Genomic DNA, 21185 nt, shown 5'->3' on the forward strand with positions numbered 1-21185 from the left:
TGACTCTGCACATTTATTAACTGTCATAAATGCACCGTTGGCTACCCTCAATCTATTGTCTATAATTCATCACCAAGACTCACCATGTGAGGAAACATAAATGCAGTCAACTGAAACAGAATCTCATAGCTCTGTGAATATACTGAGTTGTTATCTTCATGACTTGGGCAGTAATAAAATTTACAATTAACATTTTTGGCTTTATAGTATTTCCCATTTGCAGTTCTTACAGAAGTGAATGCAGTTAGTTTATATTCTTTCTTTCCCCTCAACAAATACTTATCCCTATTACTTCATTATCTTTCTCATTGTGTGGTCATTGTTTGACATAGTCTCTACTTTGTCAGATGTAAATCAGCCATAACAGTTCCTTTATGCCTTAAGGTTTCCTTGTCCACGTTCAAGTGCCATACTGCCATCCAATGTTGACATAGGGGAAGTGCAGTTGTTTCAATGGCCGATTCTTTTACAGTATTTTTTCCTCTTTTTAACTCAAAGTGTAAATTTATGCATTGCAATGACTCCCTTAAAGTAGAGTTATAAGCACTACACTGGGCCCTGCACTGTAGAAAAGCAGTTGCACTTTTTTATAAAGTCCATTTAAAATATATATAGAAGTGTCAAGATTTCAATAATCAAAAGTTAATAAGAAAAACTAAATAATGATAAATAAATAAAAAACACCAAACCTGGTTGGGACCTATTTGATTGTTTTTCACTGGCCATGGTAAGGTCTAAACTTGCAGATATTATACTTTTTGAAATATATTGTATGTTTTGTGCATATTTCTTTGATTAAATTGCCTTTATGATACGGCCACTTTTCCTCAAATGGATATTAATTATTTTTTAGATAACTGTACTGAACGCTTCATATTTCTTCTCTGAACAATATAAAATCTATTGCTATTATGTGATGTAATATTAATAATAATAATATAATTTAGAAATAACTTTCTAATATTTAGATATACTTCTAATTTTATTTATTTTATTTGAGATGTGTCCTCTTTCAGTAGTTTTATATGAAGGTGCTGTGTTCACATCTGGCTTTTAAAAAACAATCAAACTTTCTTAATTTAAACATTTTAAATATTACGCATTTGAAAAAAAACGAATTAAAATTCTTCATAATATTTAATTCATAAGTTAGAATATTATTTATCGGTCGTTGTTTAACGCTTTCTTTAATTAGCTTTCCATAGACCTTTTGCCATGTACAGTGGTTTAGTGCAACTGAGGTCTTTAATGTGCTTTGCTTTATAAATAAAAAAGTATTTATTTTAAAGTGTTTTTGTAAACTTTTCTTTCTAGCAAATATTTAGATAAAAACATTTTTTAATATGTGAGAAAGCGAGAAGACAGACATGTCGTAAGTTGTGAATGATCAACGCACGAGGACGCCATTGGCTACTACAACAACAGATGTTATCTACGGACCAATCAACTGCGACACCGATGAAACGCTATCCAATCAGTTTTCACCTCTACGTTCTTCGTTTTACACGCGTTTGAGGGTGGGGCTGCTCAGCCGGAAAACAGCTTTCTTTTTTAACACATTGTAATCTGTGGATCGGAGTTAAGCGGTGAGTAAGATTTGCTATGTTGAATTTTTTTAAAATCTGTGATTCGTTTTGATTCGCAAAGTGAGACGGAATTTTTGTTTTTTTAATCCACAACGTGGTTGTACGCGGCGGTAGCTGGTGCTTGTGGTGATGTTAGAGAGGGTCAGAGCATATGTCACTGGTTTGACAGTGAAGGCAACATTAGCATACAGTAACTTGGTTGTTAGTTGAACATTATGTCCCGCTATCTCTTGAAATTATCTTTGGCGTAAATATAAACCATCGCTCTTCCACTTGAATTGTTTTGGCTTTTCCATACATCGCTATTTTGTTACAGTAAATTGAGTTAGCTTCCTTCAACAGACTGACTTTAGCTGTTCGGTGAGACGGTTGCTTTAAAATCTGTACATTAGCAGGGTTATCCTGCTTTTCCCTTGATAAATAACAATAGCGGGATGTGTGTTATAGCAGAGACGGGAATATTTAACGGGTTTGAGAAGTTTTGGAATCCTCATTAGTTTTTCATTGATTTTTGTCAATTCCCCAGATGTGTCTACAGTGTTAATTCACTAGCCAACACATCTGCACCCCGTACTCTGTTGCTTTAAGAGTGCCTTACACTCAAATCCACTCCTACTAGGAGGCATATTTGCCTATGATTTTAATGTGTAGGATAAAGCTCAAGCAATACAGAACTCAGTGATGATTGATCGCATCAGCATAACATACAACCCTAATGTTTCCTGTAAAGCATCAGTCTTGAGCTGAGCACCACCAATCTGTTACAATCTAAATCTAAATTGACAGCTTGCAACATAAACAGAAGAGCATCAGGCAGGCTCTTAGCATTGTTTGCTATTTGAGCTTCTGGAGATCTTTATTGTGTTGCTTGCAGAAGTATTTTTGCCCTTTGAAGCTTTTCACACTTAGTTAGTTTTAGCCGCAAACTGCAGTGACTTTTATTGAGACTTCATGTGATGGCCACCACAAAGTAGAACATTACAAATGAAATGGAATGAAAAGTATTTTTTAGACTTTAATTTTCAGCCCTCTTTAATCTGATACATCTGAAAGAAATCCAGTGTTGCAAATTGGTTTCAGAATGACCTATTAAATAAAATGAGTCCAACTATGTGTAATTTAAACAGGATATACAGAGCTGCTCTGTAAAGGCTTTATAGGTTACTGTAGTTACTTCACATTAGAAGACAAACATCACAATGAAAATGAAATAACACACCAGAGAAGCCAGAAATCAAGATGTAGAGAGGTTCAAAGCAGGGTTTGGGTGTAAAGCAATATTTCAAGAGAAGCAGCTTGTGGTATCTCTGGAGAAGCTGCAGAGATCCACAGATCAGCTGGGAGAATCTGTCAACAGGACAAGCAAAAGTTGCCACAAATATGGACTTTGAGGAAGAAGATGCTATGGTCAGATGAGACCAAAATGTAACTTTTTGGCTACATCCAATATGTGTTGTGTGTCAAAGAGCTGACACTACATTACCCTGAACACACCTTGGACAGAGTGGATTGGAAGATGAGTGGAGCTAAAGGCAGAGTAATCCTGGACTTGAGACTGCAGAAAGGCTCACCTTTGAGCAGGATAACAACCATAAACGATACAAGAGCTACAAAAGAATGGTTAAGATCAAACATACAGATGGTTTACGTTGGCCTAGTCAAAGTTTATACCTAACTCTTATTTAGAGTCTGTAGCAAAGCAGTCATTCTCCATCCAGTCTAAGTGAGGTTGAAGTATTCTGCAAAAAGAAAAATAAATACTTAAATTAGTCACTTCATAGAGTGAAATTGCAGATTTCAATAATGATGAATTAATAATGTAATAAACATTTGGTGATCCACTGGCTAAAGCTGGATAAATCACTACAGTAAAACAGCAACAGAACCAAACACTACAGTTATTGACAAAATGTTTATCTAATTCTAATCAGAATCTGGAAAGTACACCTACAAAGAGAAAGCTGTACAAATGCTGCTTCATAATATTTTAAATGAAAAATACTTTCCAGATTGATTCGAAGTAAAGAAAGAAATACATAAGCTCAGAATAGTTGACTACAAAGTGCTGAATTTAAATAAGGTACAAAAAATGTAGCTACTTCATCTCCTTTAAGATGAATTAGGTGAATTGGGAAACCAAAGTCTTGGTTGTCTTTTCCAGGGTCATATTTTTCAGATGCTATGTTGAAGAACCATTGGCTTACTAACCATAACCTGAAGGTGGCGCTGGAGTTTGAACTATATGCACAGACTGCTTGCCCATACCTTTTGCGATATAGAAGAACAATAGTATTCAGATCTGGGTTTGCAATTTAAACAAGTAAACAGCAATTAAATGTATTTAAAGGTGTGTTAAATCTAATTTGACAAGCGAAACAAAAAACACACCAAGTTTACTCTTTTAGCGTTTGAATTTATTTAAATAAGACACAGTATTTTTTAAATTGTTACATATCTGATAATAAAACTAGCATGTGGATCTATTAAATGAAGGCAGGAAAAAATTGATGGGTAAAGAGCTTTAGGTTTTTGTATCAGTTGACCTTTAAACTGAGGGTGATGTTTGGTGGATTTTTGTATTGATCTCGAGGTCTGATGGAAGCTTTTCGTGAAGAAATGGCAAAAAGAAAAACAAAAGCAAGAAACCAAGGCAGTAAAAATGCTGTACTTCATGGGTTTTGTTGGAGATGTTATTAGCAACTTGAAATGCTTGTGTCCTCCACAAGAAGAAAAGAAAACAAAGGTCTTGTAGCTTGGAGCTTCAGTGGTCACATAGATTTTTATTATTTGTCTGAGGAAATCAGTGAAATTGTCCATGATCCATATGTACTATTTGTGCCTCATATGTTTGGCTGCTATAGCCATACTAGTCTGATAAGACATTTTTCATTTTCTTTGTATTATGACAGTAAGTTGTGTTCAGACTCTATGATAAGCTTCTTATCATTTTCACAAATTTCACAATTAGTTTTTCAGAAAGACATAATTTGTCCCTCTCAGTTGTTACATGGAAATAACAACACAAAAGCAGTGTAATTACACCATATATGGCAACCCAAATAAACAGTGGTACAAAATGTGAATCTATGTTGCAGCTAGATACTTTTTGTTGAATTGACTTATAAATCTAAAGTGAAATTGTTTCTATAGTTAGTTACTTTTTCACAATAATTACTACTTTCATGGTTATAAATGAGAGTTTTATGTTTCTCATTTACAATAGTTGGATGTTGTTTTAACATTAATTAATTAAATATTAACATTTATTCGCACCACCGGTAGAGATGTTTTAAATGTTAACATATTTAAAAATTTGATCAATAAAATAATTGGTGCCACTTCCAGTGGCACTGACAATGATATAAAATAAATGCAACTGCAAATGCAACATTTATCATGATACAGACTTTTTAGGTTAATCAGAGTGTTGAACAACAATTAATTGGTAGTCCTTGACTTCCCTTTATCCATGAGGTATAAATATAACATGACACAGAAGCATGTTTTCATTAGCCACTCTTCAAAATGAGAAATACGAACGAACATGCATTGTAGATGTGTGCTGATTTTCACCGCAGGAGTCAGAATGTAGAAAAAAGAAAATGCCCATATCCATAAAGTTTCTCAAATGTACACTTGTAGAATTTTGACTGCTTAATTACACAATTGTACATTATTGGTGACATTATTAGTAAAGATATGTATCTTAGTCTAAACCGATATAAATATCCAATATCACTACAAAAATCAGACATGACTATGGAACCTAAAACACTTAAATTATTCTCATATATTTTTTTCTTTAAAGACAATATTTTGCTGGCTTTTGACAACATGCTGGTTATCACGACTATGGATCAGTATAGATTACTGGTTTAACCCTTAATTAAATATATCACAGTTTCACTGAAATGCCTAACCTGATCTGAAAAGCTTGTTTTTAAGTCAAATATTGTATCAGCTGCTGGACAATAAGAGGTTGTTTTATTAGAAAATATTTAATAAACACGCACTAAATCTAGTTGTAATTTTTCAGTTAATGTGCTTATTGCGCTATTATCCTGCTTTGCTGATTTCTTTGTAGGATACCACAACAACCTGACGTAAGCTGGGCAATTAGGACGGCTGTCTACTAATATTATTTGAAGCTTTTACTGATGATCATTTTTTGACAATATTCCAAGATGCCCCTTGTTTGGCAAGTCATCAACATAAACAATAAATCAGTTTCGAAACTTCGATATTATAGCTAGTTATCAACACAGAGTGGTGCGCTGACATAGCAACCAGCCCCATTGGTCACGTGGTGCGGGTTGCGACGCCGTCATCATCAGGGCAGAGATTTGTGAGGAATAAGCGGACAGAAGCGGGGAGCTTTGGAGGTGCGCCGCTTTCATAGCTTTTTTTGCATCGTTCCTGGTGTCTCTTTTTCCCCTCTCCACCCGACCAGAGAGCAAGAACAGAGTATCTGTTCAACATTTTAGAAACCCAAATGCCCGGTCCCACCCAAGCCCTTTCCCCAAATGGAGAGAATAACAACGACATCGTCCAGGACAACGGAACCAACATCATTCCTTACAGGAAAAATACTGTGCGGGGAGAGCGCGCCTACAGGTAAACCAGTGTAATGCCGCTTTTATGTCATGTTACGATGGGGGGGAGGGAAAGGTCATAAAAAGACACGCACTGAGCAAAGCATGAAACGCATGTTGTGTTCTGGCCTCCTCCTCGGCGTCCCTTCTCCCTTTGCGGCGATCCGTTATGTTTTTTCTCCTCCGAATGTCAAATCCTGTTAGCTCAGAATGGGAGTGTGGCGCAAATCACTCTAAAATCACCCTAAAACCACAGATTCCTGCCACGCTACACATGCCAAAGTCGTTGCAGGTAGCAACGGACGGTTAAATGGCTCGGTGTGCATTGGGGCAAGAACATTTTTATTCATTTTTCATCGGGAGGATTGACACGGAGCGGCTTTTTAAATCCAACGGCTACCCCGAGAGAAGCTGCTGCTAGAACATTCCCGTCGTGACATGACAGTCTGCTGCGGACAATCGGTCTCTGCTGCTGTGATAAAAGGGCATTTGGTGTTTCTAATTAACTTGTAGAGTCCCATGTAAAGGAGACGACTGCCGCCGCGTTAAGATTCAGGCACCAGTCCAGTCCTGGTTAGCCTCGCAAGGCTAACAAAGCATGCTAACAGCAGCGCATACATCCGCTTTGTTGACATGAGATGGGCTGGCCCAGTTTCCTTCCTGCCTTCGGCCTCAGAGAATCAGTGAGAGGACCCTCTCCTCCTCCTCCACAGCTTAATATTATGCCGTGTATCTTGTTCTCTGCGTGTGGAGAATGATTATTAACTGTTTTAATATGTTATTACGCTCTGTTCCACGATCAGAGGATTGTGTTAATGCTTCTGTCTTCTCGCTGCATGAAATGGTTCCTTGCACAGGGATTTTTTTTTTGGGGGGGAAAAAAAAGATCAAACCTCATTTGCAAACTAGAGATGACTGATCTTGTGAAACACAAAATCTTGTTGGCAGGGAAGCACAACAATCTATAGCTGGAGTACAATACATTTACAAAACAGGCTTCTTGCAATTAGGATCGATATGAACCAGAGATTTTTTTTTATTTTTTATATGTGTGTGGCTAATTTCTTATCCCTAATATTTGCATACTTCTGATCTGAATGTTCCAAGTTCTGTCTCAAAACCAAAGAATTATTTTTCTACTTCTGGATCAATCAAAACCTCAACTGTTTAAACAATAAAATGTTTATTGTAAATTAAACCAATGATTTCACATGTACAGGCCAAAATTAGAGAGCTGAATCCCTCAGCATAACTGACAGTCCGGCAGGTCATGGTACAATGTATTCATAACACCCAGATAAATAAAAAAACAACAACAAAAAAACAATTACAGCACATCTTATTTACCCTATTATAAGATAGATTGTAGCTCACCATTTTTTTCCACACCTCAAAATGCAAAAGTTTGCTATAGAATAAGATATTAAGTATACATCAAGCCCCAAATCCTTTTTTATTAGCTTGATGTAATATTCTAATCTTAAATATCAAATTTAATACCTATAAGTGGAAAATCAACATAATTACAAGAAATAAAGGCTTGAAAACATTAGTCTATGGTGAAAAAAAAAAAAAAATTCCTCATAGTGAACCATCTTATTCAAATAAAGAAAATTTTCAATAATGTTCTAATTTATTGAATGAGTTTGTATATTATTGTGATATTGCCATTTCCTATTTTTAACACGTGCACACACAAGCTGATAGGAAAAATTCCCAATGTGAGTGGTTGCTCGTATTTATATGTAAATTTGATGAACTGCTTTCAATGTTGTTTTCTGTCAGAATGAACAAATTGTCTTTCTAGTTCCTATATAGCCCAATTCAACATGTTCGTGTGATTTATGATATAAATTAGTCTTTGAGACAGACTGAGCAATATCATTACAGCACTAGAATAGATTTGTATGATTCCCTTTGGACCTGTAGAACCACTGAAGCTCTTTTAAAGCCACTTTGCGCTTTTGTCACTGATCCATAGTTCAGTTGATCAAAGGACATTCCTTAGTTGTTGAGCTAGCTGCTGAATTTCTGAGCACTGATTGGACATCATTTGGAGAGTTTGTTTAACTGCCTCATCTGTAGAAAGTTTTAGTTTGCAGATATGTTGATGGTTCATTGTCACCTTATAATCTGTAGTTAGAAGTGGCCCCAATTAGTGGATTTGGCAACTAGATTTGGAATATTACAATTCAATCTCATATAAAAACAACAACAAAATAAAACAAACAAACAAAAAAACAATGGAGTGATACTAGCAGACGTATTTGCTACTGGCAAGAAAATCTGTATCGATTTCTAGAACTTCTGTGCACTTTGATTCCCAGAAGAGGACCTTTTCTGTGGATTTTCAGTTAATAGGTTTAGAAATTTCAGGATATGCAGTGTACCATTCTTGACCTGGCTTAATTTATTGTAATGGTATCTACATTGATAAATGAAAGATTATTGAAATTAGGATTTTTACAGTGATGTGATGTTTAATGAGTCGACGTGAGCTAAAATTAGATTCTCAATCCATGATGCACCTGGAGTAAAACTGCCACAGCTTTATGTTCACACAGAATGCTCTAATTGCTTTTATTTAATTATTAAAATTAATGAGTAGTAGTCTTTTTTAAACATGTGATTAAATGTTTTTATTTTGACACTATCCTTTTCAGATGTTATCACATACCCAAAATGGTCTTTTTAAGCATTGGAGAAGAAAAAGCCGGTTGACAAGTAATGTACAGCAACACGTGAGGGAGGGGTAGAGCTGCACAACTCTAACCTCCATGAATTTGGAGAAAACTCATATTATTTTTCTGACGTCTCATTAAAAGCTTGACACTGTAGGAGAGGCATCAATAAGGATATTTGGGGGTTTGAAAGAGTTGCTTTGGCAACCGACCCATTGTTGAGGTCCTAAAAATTAGCCTGGAGTTTCTTGTCGCATCAAAACATTAAATACTCTCTCGCAGACTAAGTGAAAACTTCACATATTGATGCAGTTTAATGTCATTTTAAGCTAATAATTACAGGCTTATCAAGTCTTTATTTTCTAAAGATTTTGAACACGGGTAAGTAAACACCCGTCAGTCTGCATTTGTTAGTTAACGTTTTTCTCCGTTCTGTTTCAGCTGGGGGATGGCGGTCAACGTATATTCTACCTCAATAACCCAGGAGACTATGAGCAGGCATGACATCATTGCCTGGGTTAACGATATTCTCTGCCTAAACTACACAAAAGTGGAGCAGCTATCGTCAGGTACGAACAGGCAGCTGTTTGATATGGGAAGCATGTTTTGCAGATTACATCTTTGCTTTGTAATGCATGGATGGCTCTAAATCCTTTTCTGTTTAAGATAGCAGTTCTATAGCAACCTGTGGACACATGCTCACCTCTTTCTTGCCGAGAGTTGTCTAAAAATAAACCTGAAACCCGCTGCCTTGTCCCGCTGTGGCCGAGTAATCCAATTTCAATCAGTCACTTCCTTCACAAACACACACACATGCACACATACACTCTAACCCTTTTTTTCAGGTGGAGACTAATTGGTTGATTACTTCTTATGTGCTTCCTAATTAGGCTCAGATTAGATTTGGCCTACATTGTGTGGGATCCCCTCATTTTTTCCAAGTAGATGACATAAAAAATATCTGTAATTTCACCTGTAATATTAGAATTTACAGAATTTTGCATTGTTATTCTATCTCTAGGGGCTGCTTATTGCCAGTTCATGGATCTGCTCTTCCCTGGCTGCATCAGTCTTAAAAAGGTCAAATTTCAAGCTAAATTGGAACATGAATACATTCACAATTTCAAACTCCTGCAGGCGTCCTTCAAAAGGATGAATGTGGACAAGGTGGGTCTCCCAAATGCGGCTTTATTCAGATCACACGCCTTCTCATTCTAACACACGCTTAACTTTCGATTTCTACTTCTTAGATTATTCCAGTGGAGAAACTCGTTAAAGGCAGATTTCAGGACAACTTGGATTTCATCCAGTGGTTTAAGAAGTTCTTTGATGCCAACTATGATGGTAAAGAGTACGACCCGGTGGAAGCCAGGCAGGGTCAGGATGCGATACCCCCGCCTGATCCTGGTGAGCAAATCTTCAACCTGCCAAAGAAGTCTCACCATGCAGCCAGCTCCCCCACGGCAGGTAAGCTTCAGCTAACAACATGAAAGAAAATTAATAATTGTTAAAGTTTAGTCAACTTGAATCCACTCCACCATCCACTCTGATCAGCATCCCTGTCTGTACTGAAACTTTTTGAGTTTTCGTTTGTGTTTGACAATGAATAGAAACTGTTTGAACTTCAATGATTTAAATCAAAATTGACCTTTTCTGATTTTCTGTCAATATTACAAACACCTGTTGATGTGCTACAGGAGCTTCAAGGTTGAGCTCCTCTACTCCCAAGGCTTCAACGCCAACATCCAGACCCTCTTCAGCCAAAAAGATACCTGCAACTGTATCGACTCCTGCCAAAGGAGAGAAAGAACTGGAAGTGCAGGTCACTCATCTTACTGAGCAGGTAAGCGTTCACTCACACTCCCAATTTTAGTTTGTTTACGTTCACTTTCCCAGTTCATCGTAAAAGGAGACTGTACAATATTTATCATTTCCACTCGTCACTCTGTCCTCTATTTTTTAGAGGAAGCTGCTCTTCAAGAAAAATGAAGCAGAGTTTGCTGGGATGCAGAAATAAAAAGTTTTGACTTTTCTGGTATTTAATAATTCCCTACATTAACTAAATCCACCCAAGTCCTAATTTAATGTATAGGGATAGAATTTGAAATTTCTACAATTTATGCAATTTCAGTTGGTGACAAAAATAGGACATCTTTGTTCTCCAATCTTCACATCAAGAGCTTCATCTCCTCTGAGATTAGGCTAAACATTAAAGCTTTGCCTCACACCATTGTGAGGATGTTTTTCTTGCTGGTTTGAGCAGATAAATATTTTATTCAATTATTATATTATTCATTAATGAATTTATTTTTTACTATGTTCCAAGATGAAGATTTGGACATTTGGTTGTTTTGGAAACAGCTTGCTCTTCCAGTTTGTCTTGTCACTTCTGTTTTTGTTTTTGCTTCCTCATTAAAAATGTCCTTCAGGAGCGTGCTGTGGTGGCGCAGGGGGTTAGCACGCCCCGCGTTTGGAGGCCTTAGTCCTCGACGCGGACGTCGCGGGTTTGACTCCCGGCGACCTTTGCCGCATGTCCTCCCCGTCCTCCTCGCCCTCTTTCCTGTCTGCCTACTGCCGCAAAAAATACAAGCCACTAGTGCCGCAAAAACTCTTCGGAGTAAAAAATGGAAAAAAAAAAAAAAGTCCTTCAACTGTTCTGTTTTTGTTTTCAGGTGAACACATTAAAGTTGGCACTGGAAGGGGTTGAAAAGGAGCGGGATTACTACTTCAGCAAGCTGCGGGAAGTGGAGATGCTGTGTCAGGAACAGGGTGAAGAAAACAGCCCGTTTGTCGATCGGCTAATGGAGGTGCTATATGCTTCGGACGAACAGGTCAGCTTCGGTTTTCACAATGTCTTTTTCTCTTACATGGGACATTTTCTTTCTCCTGTTTTAATGTCTCCAGCAGTGTTGTATAGTAACGAAGTAAAAATACTTCACTACTGTACTTAAGTATATTTTGGAGTACTTCATACTTTCCTGGAGTATGAAAATGTTTGATGACTTTCACTTTTACTTCACTATATTTCCGAACTTAATTGCGTACTTTTACTCCGATACATTTTCAATGTGTGGTTTAGTTACTCGTTACAAAAAAGCGAGAGAGAGAAACAAAGTGTTTTGACCCCACCTACTGATTAGCAAGTAGCAAGCAGGCTACCGAACAAAGTCCGTAGCCTGCTTGCCTGGGCTTGTTCATCACCACCAATAGGATACACCTGTTTCGCTTCTCCCATTGTTGGGGAAATCAGAAATCAGAACACCTTACACCCGGCAGGTGGGAGGGCCGTACAGAGAAGAGTGCTGCCCGCACTGACGCGGCTCAGGGATTACGTGACACGCAGCGCCGTGCCCTATAATGCACTGTAAGCTATGTAATGTGTTTTGAGGCAATTGACCAAAATCCCGGACATTTTTTAAATTCCCCCCGGACATCTTTTTAGGTCTGAAAAGTAGGACATGTCCGGGAAAAAGAGGACGCCTGGTCACCCTAGTTCAATGGGGGACAGAAGCCATAGCGATAGCAATTTAGACTAAATTTAACGAATATAGGAAAGGCATGCAAGTTCAAAACCACAAACCATTAACATGTGCTACTCTTTAAAACTGGAACAATTTATTAGCAGGTTTCATTTTGCCTGCACTTGGTTGGGTACATTATTTTAAGTTTATTTGACAAGTTTACCAAAATATAAGAAATGTCATTCAAACTTGCCTTGTTTTACTTTTTACTTGTACTTTTCATTACATTACTTGAGTACATCCATTTTTACAGTAATTTCCATACTTAAGTACAAGAAGTTTCAGATACTTTAAGACTTTTACTCAAGTAACATTTCAGTCAGTGACTTCGACTTTTACCAAAGTCGTATTTTGGAGAGGTACTTGTACTTTTACTTGACTCTGAGATTTCAGTACTTTATACAACACTGGTCTCCAGGGGCTGTTTGTTGTGAATAGGTGGTATCAGAGTTCATACACAGCCTTGAAAAGTCTGGAAAAATATGGAATTATATTTTGGATGTTTTTCTGAACTGAGGAAGTATGGATGAAAGAAAATTGAGTATGGAATAATCTTTAATTTTCCACACTGGTTTTTCATCTTCAACTTTTGAAGGACAAAAAATGCAGGACATGTGGATGTTTTTACATTTTAAAAAAAATATAATTAACATTATTTATCTTTGATTTAACCAGTCACATATTGATTTTAGCATTTTAACCAACAGCATTTTGACTGTCTGACTAAACGTAAACTCATTCAAAAATCAAATCCAGGACACTTAACTACTTTTTGGATGACAGACAGCTTCAAATTTAGGTTGAACTGGACCTGTAGTCTTAAAATGTTCTTAAAGCAAAACTTGTAGTTTGTAGTTTCAAGTCCATCTTAATAGTTAAGAAATCTGATGAAAGTTATTGTTCATTTGGACGAGTTAAGAAGTCTTTGTGTGTGTTTATGATCACATGAGCTTGCCTTAAACCGATACTCACCTTCAGCATCTCTTTTTTTAGGACCGAGGGGATCTGGCTGAGGGTGACGGGCAGGAAGCGGACCAGCAAGCCCACGAGGCGACATCACAAGATCCGCAGGAAGAACAAGATGAATACTAACTGCCATCATCCCTCACCGCAGTTAAAACTCCTCTTTTTATTATGTGAGAACTGTCAAGGATTTTTAATTTCTCCTCACTGTTTTTATTTTTTTTGTTCTCTCCAAGAATGAGCACATGAAGCAACCTTCTGGATTAAAAAAATACCATTACAGGGATTTCTTTCTTTTCTTTTCTTTTTTTTTTTGTATCTCTGCTCACTGTTTGGTGTTTTTGTGACTCTTTGGTGAACTGCTGTGGCAGGTTTGTACCCATGACCTCCAGTAGCAGACAAGCTCAGACCATCACAGAAGTTTTCACAGACTGTGTGGGTGGAAAGTAGTTTTGACTCCTGCAGTAGATGTGATAAAATGCTGAAGTTTAGGCAGGTAACCTTAACCTGTCATTGCAAGTGTTAAACTCTACACTTTTATTATTGTTATTTTTTATTTCTGTGTCATTCTGCATATCAATATTAACCACAAGAATGCAATAAGCAAAGCCCTGGAAGGGCTTGTAGTAGCTCTTATTTAACCTCCTCCCATGTGTTGCACTGACATTGACTCTGTTCTGGACAATCTGTCCATAGATCCTCACCGTATTTATTATTATTAAGCCTTAGAAATAGAGCAAAAATCTGCATTGCTTCCTCATGAAGGAGGACTATCCTGTTACGGAGTTATGAATAAAATCTAGTAAAATGCCAACTTGTGACTATTTCACAGCTGTCCTCCCAATTACAAGTTTTCAGATAATCAGTATGTCGAACAATGTGTTATTGGAGCAGAACAGCTAGACTTGACTAGTCTTATGATAAAGCAGCCTTCTTTAGGTTCTCAATCTCAGCACTCTGTTTGTATTTTTAGATTTTTTCTCTTTTAAACCACAGGTCTTAGAGAGATGAGTCGGTTCACTGAGCAGGTTGCCTCATAATATTCCAGTAAGTACATTGTGTACCCTTTCTTAATATTGCATTTACAAATATTGAGCTGAACAGCGCACCACAATGCTTTAGTTATATAATATTGTGTAAATAAAAAAGGAATGTAAACATGAACTGTCAATAGTTAATGAATGGTAAATGTTTTTTTTCTTCCATGTCCCATTCTTTATGCATTCCCCCCAAAATGTGTTGCATGTGTGCATTTCATTTGTGAATAACTTGACCTGCTTTTTACATATTTAATAAAAAAAACAGATATGTTAAGTGAGCTTTTGTATGTTTAACTTGCTGTTTGAAAGATATTACGATTCGAGTGGATGTGCTGTAATAAAATTACATTTTGAGTCCACAGAAGATGTGTCCTGTAAATATAAATGAACAGTGACTCACAACTGAAATAACTTAATTAATTTGTTTGATGGAGTACTAAACTGTTTTCTTCACATCATGCTACATACATCATTCGCTGTGTAAAATAGAGCTGGCAGCATCATGCTGTGGGAAGACTTTTCTTCAACATGGACAGGGAAGGTGGTTGGAGCTAAATATTGGGCAAAAATATAGCTTAAATTGAATGTGTTATATGAAAGCATAGTCGTATTTTTTAAATGCCAAGACTGAAACCCATTTGAGAAATTAAGGCAAGGCTTAAAAAATCCTGAGAATTCCCAAAATGTTCAGTCTCAGAAGCTGCAACTGTAGCAAAATGTGGTTCTAAAAAGTGTCGACTTAGTGGGGTAGAACAAGCTCACAAGATTTTAAAAACCTACTTGTAAAAACATCAACTCAAGCAAGAAAAACGTGGACTTAATGTATTATGTTTGCAGGGTTCCCACAGAGTTAATGAAAAAAATCTCCAATAGTCATAACAGTGTTGCGTTTACGTCCTCCTGTTTTATGGAGTGGCAGTTTAGCGAAACTAAAGCACATACGTAGAGACATATAACATCTGACTTATATTGATGAAAAAGGGTAGACTTGTTATTTTCCTGTGTCCAGAAATGAATAAATGAAAGCCCTTAACTTGGCACAGTAAGGGGATTTTGTGTCTAGAACGTGGTTGTGAATCACATGCGTAGCCCGCCCGCCTCCGGGACTCGCTGCTAAAAAATGAAGCATATCTACTGCTGTTGAGCTAACTCCACCAGTAGTTCTTTCACTTCGCTTTCTTTGCACACCTGTCCAGCTACAAACACCGGGAACTTGCTAGAAACGGGTTAAACACCCTTATTGTTCAAAGACACCCACAGCGGAAACATTACTAAGTTGGAAGTTTGCATGTTTTTGTTTCCATGTCTTCTAGGAAGGTAAGAAGGCTGCTAACTAGCTTGTTAGCCGAGTTACGCTAAACTTCACTTGCTTTAGCAACCCATGTTATCCGGCCGGCTTCTTAAGACTTCGGACAGGCGTTTACCTACCTGCCATGTAGTGACCTGAGCAGAGTTGCATTATTTTAGTTAGTAATTAAACTCAGATGATTTACTTTCTACACTATTTAAGTTGAATTAAAGAAAATCTGTATTGTTAACTACTCTTTTAATCTCTTTGTCAGCGTAAAAGACTCTCCAAAGACATAAAGTGTCTTTTGTTTCCGGCGGATGCTGTTGAAAGTGGTCCTCAAAAAAGGGAGAGGGAAACTACATCACTTCTATCCTCCAGAAGTTGGGCAACATGCGGGGACAGTTTTTTGGGCACCGCGGTGACAAAGCTTCCCACTGTCTATAAAGTGACTACACTGTACACCTCTGATTGTCCTGGTGGTTGTAATAGCTTTTGCTTTTATTGCAGACTCTTCAGTCAGGAAAAAAGCTGTCTGTCAAAAGGAAGTTGGCTCAGAATCCTGCTATAGGTAATACCAGGAGAAATAAAAGAAATTGTTTATTCTACAGTGTGATTTCTGAGAGAGGCTCTCTAATTCAATGCTAAGTAAGGCAGATACAACAAAAAACACCCAAAACGAAACTTCTTTCCCTGCAACTTTTTTTGAGCTATTTCCAGGCAGTATTTCTTCACCAACTGTTTAAGGCTTATCTACATACATTTTGGAAAATTCCTTTCTGGCTATTTTTCTTTGTGTAAATATTGGAGCCCTCCTGAGACTATTAAGATCAGATATACTGCTGACAGTTTGAATGGATTTGGGTAGTTTTTTCAGCTCTTTTGCTGCTAATCTTTTTTTTGCATGTCTGCTTGTTAAACACTGTTTTTTAAGTCCTGACATAATTTTCTTCTTTATGTTTTTGGTTTCTCAGTGCAGAGCAGTGCTCCCAGCCATGATGAGGACCCGGTGGATATCGCCTGGAGTTCCAGTGAAACTGAACCGTCTGATGATGAGAGTCAGGTGCAGCGTAAGTCCAAAGTTGCTTTGCAACAGAGGCCGCGACCTCCAATGCCAAGAAGACCTAATGCTCTGATTCAGTCTTACACTACTGCTCTGAGCATGCTCACTAATGAGAAAGGTAAAGAATAATATTTGCCCAGACCTATTGAATTGTGGCATTTTAAACATATTTAACATAGTATCTTTAAAATACAGATTTTTTTTTTTATCGTGTTTTAGACAAGAGAGCCATGAAAGTGAAATGTGTTTTTACAGTCCTCTCTCTGAGTGAATTTTGCCCATAAAACAATCTCTATTGGAATAAATACTCTCATGTACAGCACCTACTCTGTATAATGGTATAATGGTGCAAGATCTTTGATCTTACTGTGCATCAAATCACAGTATTTGATGACGATTATGAGTTATGGTGCGCTTAAAAAAAGTTAATTTCTAAATAGCAACCATGTTTTTTTTTCATGTGTCATGCTCCAGCACACAAGCTCTTCCCTTTCACTTGTACTTAATGGCTCCTTAACAGTTCTTTCACATGCTACTTTATATTTTCTAATTAGAAATGCTGTTTATAAAATTGCTGACACTGCTGGTACATTCACTGCATTCAAGGTGTTTTGGAAACCTATACTCCCCTTGTGAAACACCTGATTTCTCAAACAAAACGAGTAACAAACCTGTTAGGAAGTCTTGGCAATTAGTGTTGCTTTATCAAGCACCCACTAGACGTACAAAAAGTTTCCACATGTGATTGTGTTGGCAAAATAAAGTATCACTTTTTCTTCATTGTGTCAACAGTTGGAATATTTTTCAAAAGATTTAGCATCGATGTTGGGAGCCTGTGTAGTTTCCTGAAGAACATGCTGAATATTATTATCCTGGGTTAAACTAATCCATATGTGAAAGGAATGTGTAATGCCTGCTGAACCATTCTTTTAATATGTTGGGCCTAATGAATCTTGAAATTATCATCTTGGGGGGGAAAGCAATTAAAAAAAGAAAGCTGATTCCGCAATAAATTAGTGGACCGCTTATTTTTTGACCTCTTTTTTTTTTTGTCTTGACCTGGCAAACTGAAGCAACCAAAGATCACAGCACTGACTCTAAAAGTTTGTCAGGAGTCACACAGTGGGTAGAAGGAGTTCCACTTGTGTGTAATCTCAGTATAAAAACTAGAGCTGCACTGGTTACAGTTTTTTGGCCGATCATCGATCTTTAAAATGACTGACCTGCCGATTTCAGTTTTAGCCTTTCAGCTTTTTGTCTAAAAAGTCTCTAAAAAGTCTCTAAATATAAAAGGCTTAACACTGATAACTATGCGCATGTACTGCACAACATTTAACATTTTTACTTGAAAAAAAATAAAATAAAATAACTGTACTATCTACCTTCAATTTTAAAATTATTTCTGACTCTGTGTTGGTCCGTCACATAAAATCCCCATAAAATACACTTGTAGCTCTTCTTTCTATGGTGGACCTATGTTGTCTTTAACCAGATTATCAAAAGATCTGTTGCACAGTTGAACTTAGTCATTGTAGTTTCGGCAGTCATCTTTGTTTTCGTCTTGAAAACCAATTATTTGACTTGCCTAAATGTGAAGCATATTCTCACTGCCACAGGACATGTTATGAAAAAGTTAGCTTAAGAAAAAAGGATATTCTTCGCACCAAGGAAGGTTAAATAGCTAATTGCGTTCATAGGCATGTCTTTTCCTAATTGAATATCTCACGTCTTTTACTTGTTTGGTTATTTAAATCCAAATGATCTTTTAATGCAGGTAGCACACAACACTGTTGTTTTCTCGAATTTTCTCAGTTATCTAGCATACTTACTGAATAGACCTTTGTTCCTCGATAACACCACCGTGTTTACTGATAAAGATTTTAAGATATTGTTTGCACCATTTAAAAGTGCTGAATCTTTCTTTTTTGTCTGTCTTCAGATGATCTTCCTGTTATAGAAACAGACAGCGATCTGGATCAGTCCGAGGAAGATGATGAAAAGGACAGCGGGCAGCAAATTTCAGACTGTGGGTCGGAGTCTGCTGATGAAAACACAAATGTTTGTCCTCTCGATTCTGAACATGTGAGATTACTGTACTTCTGTAAATAACCTTCAAAATTAACATTGTATAAAAGGTGAAATCTGTTTTCCTCACAGGTTCTACTGTGCACATAAATCCACTTTAGAGAAAGTAGAGCTCGATATTTGAACACAAACTGATTATTCTTTAAAGTTGTAATTTTGTGAAGAGACACTAGATGGAGCTAGAACTCTACTTTATATTCATTTAGGTATTTCATTCAGGGTATCATCCACAACATGACGTAAAATTTAGGTTACTACTGTATATTGATGCTAACTGAGTATGTTACGGCCAATGAGAAAAGTTACATCATTGTTTTTGCTAGTAATACGCCATGAAGGTTTGCATTGAGCTTTACTGACAGTTAAAGGTTAACAAGAGCTCATATTTCAGAGTGAAAGAATAATTGTGCTATTTTGGTTCAGTTCAAGTCTTCTTATTAGTTCTGTTTATATGGATTTTCTCACTGGTCATTGTATGTTCAGCTGTTATACCACCAGGTGGAGTTTTTACTCTTCCTAGATGATCTGAAAACTTTAGTGTTGACAACCTGGAATCATGTTATGTTCTGTCAAAATGTATCAGCTGAGACAGCAAAAATCCCCTCTGGCTTAAATGCAAGACATTTTGGGATGTTGAAGACATTCAAAGCAGCTATGATGGGGAAATAGTTAATATTGCATAGAAGACAGGAGAAACATTTACTGATCTAAGGGTTCAATATTAAAATATTTGTCTTTACATTAATGGTTCTTAATATAACCGTTAAGCTGCTCAACTCTAAAAATAGATTCTCAGCAATATTAAGTGTCCCCTTTATAGCATTTTGTTTATTTTTTTATTTGTCCTACTATAAAAATCCATCATGTTATTTTTGATGACACCCTTTATTGATGTCTTAAAGTCACTTCAGACTTTTTTCCTCTTTCCTTAATTGCTTAAAACTTAATTGAAAAGCATAGAATTAAAAAAAAACAAAACTTTGAATTCTTACCATATTCTCTGTATAGTTGAAGATTTAGACTGACTGGTCTTTCTCAGAAATCATTCACAGGAAATGTTTGTTAAAGGCAGGGCTGGCATGGAGAGAATGCATAAGGAGTGGAGAGGGTTTGGGCTCAGGTTCAAGCAAACACTCAGTTTTATCTTTTATTAATTTTAGGCCAACTTTGTATTTGGTTTGGAACGTTTGGATTAAGTGCTGCATTTTTGTGGTTTGCCAAGTTAAGTTTTTAAAAAATACCTTCACAGTGATTGCTAGATTAGCCACTTTGGGTCTGCTGGGAACAAACAAACACATATAGTCACTAAGTTGTGCAAAAATGTCTGCGTGTAGAGGTCGCATGTTAAGAGGAAGCCTGTTGACAGATTAACATCGCTCCCACAGACCTTAGCTACTTCCTCTCGTCACAATTTTCATTTGCTGCCATCAGCTTTATGGGGTCAAAAAGATTTAAGATCACCTAACAGGAGGTTTGTGGTTAGAACATGGAATCTTTGAGGAAGCTTTCAAGTTTCTGCATTTAGTAATGTTAGCAAGTTAAAGAATGGAATATTAGTTGATGAAAACAGTTTATTCTAGATTGAGTAAATATTGACTTGATTTTCCCCAACATTATGTACAAGTTGACGTGTTCTTTAGAAATAAACCTCCTTGTGCGCTTCAAAACTGTAAATCAAGCCGGATCCAGCAGGATACGAAGTGGGAAGATCTCAGCAGAGGGCAAAGTTTATTACGCCTGATAAATGCCTGGCTGACTCAGTCAGAGCTCGCCTGTCAGACTCAGTGTTATTGTATTTGCCGCTGAAAGTGGACAGGCGGAGCCAGGAAGGGGACTTTGCATGTGAAGAGAATTTTACGAGTGAGGCCACTTCCCAGATGAAGCGTGTTGCTCGTTCTGACTCCTTAAAGCACTGCGCACAAAGAGGTCAAAAAACTCCAATTCCATTCTAACAAGAGCAAGACTACAAGTGTAGTTTTACTACTGTTTGTTCTCGGGGGAGAGAAGAAGCTTGCAAGTGGATGGGGCTTTGCTACGCTGTACGCTTACAATGCTTCAGTGCTGGGTGAAAACATTTTTGAGCCCAGGCCAGGAACATAGTGTTCCTTTTTCCCTGTGGCTGGTTAGAGTGTGACGTCTGCTGGCATTTTGCCTACCAGGGTCAAGTTGATTCAAATAAGAGAACAGATTGACTGACATAGCCTGGTATGCTGGTCTTGTCTGCACATGACAGGAACTCAGGTTCTTGTGGATTTTTCCATGTGAACAGATTTTCTCAGGTGTACTCAGCAATGATACAGCAGAAAAAGTTTGTTTTGTTACCTTATCTTGTGGATTTATCAGTCAGTGTACCGTATCCACCTCCT

The 21185-nt window shown here is 37.1% G+C and overlaps 2 protein-coding genes across 8 annotated transcripts in view; both read left to right on the forward strand.

Annotated features, from left to right (window-relative positions):
• The first annotated feature begins 1506 nt into the window (after window positions 1–1506).
• mapre2 (microtubule associated protein RP/EB family member 2) lies at window positions 1507–14661 on the forward strand. Of its 2 annotated transcripts, none has more exons than XM_023335929.1 (7): window positions 1507–1586; window positions 9301–9428; window positions 9881–10026; window positions 10110–10326; window positions 10557–10702; window positions 11532–11690; window positions 13374–14661. In XM_023335929.1, exons 2-7 carry the CDS (start codon window positions 9308–9310, stop codon window positions 13470–13472), a joined length of 888 nt encoding a protein of 295 aa, XP_023191697.1. In that variant the 5' UTR covers window positions 1507–1586; window positions 9301–9307; the 3' UTR covers window positions 13473–14661. The 2 variants fall into 2 exon arrangements, with proteins under 2 accessions (XP_023191697.1, XP_023191696.1); XM_023335928.1 differs by lacking the exon at window positions 1507–1586 and adding an exon at window positions 5895–6200.
• An 814-nt stretch (window positions 14662–15475) lies between these two features.
• spidr (scaffolding protein involved in DNA repair) overlaps window positions 15476–21185 on the forward strand; it is a 44014-nt gene continuing 38304 nt past the window's right edge. For 2 of the 6 annotated variants that reach the window (XR_002752878.1, XM_023335165.1), the window contains exons 1-5: window positions 15476–15700; window positions 15946–16092; window positions 16182–16242; window positions 16646–16852; window positions 18674–18816. Coding sequence is in view for 4 of the 6 variants with exons in the window: in XM_023335165.1 (XP_023190933.1) it covers window positions 15686–15700; window positions 15946–16092; window positions 16182–16242; window positions 16646–16852; window positions 18674–18816 (573 nt within the window). In the remaining 2 variants the exon portion in view is untranslated. Of the gene's footprint in view, window positions 15701–15945; window positions 16093–16181; window positions 16243–16645; window positions 16853–18673; window positions 18817–20646; window positions 20746–21185 lie in introns of those variants that run through there. The other 4 variants (XM_023335163.1, XM_023335164.1, XM_014471932.2 and 1 more) reach the window with 4 other exon arrangements.

Source organism: Xiphophorus maculatus, chromosome 6 (genome assembly GCF_002775205.1).
Source record: "Xiphophorus maculatus strain JP 163 A chromosome 6, X_maculatus-5.0-male, whole genome shotgun sequence".
NCBI classification, from domain to species: domain Eukaryota; kingdom Metazoa; phylum Chordata; class Actinopteri; order Cyprinodontiformes; family Poeciliidae; genus Xiphophorus; species Xiphophorus maculatus.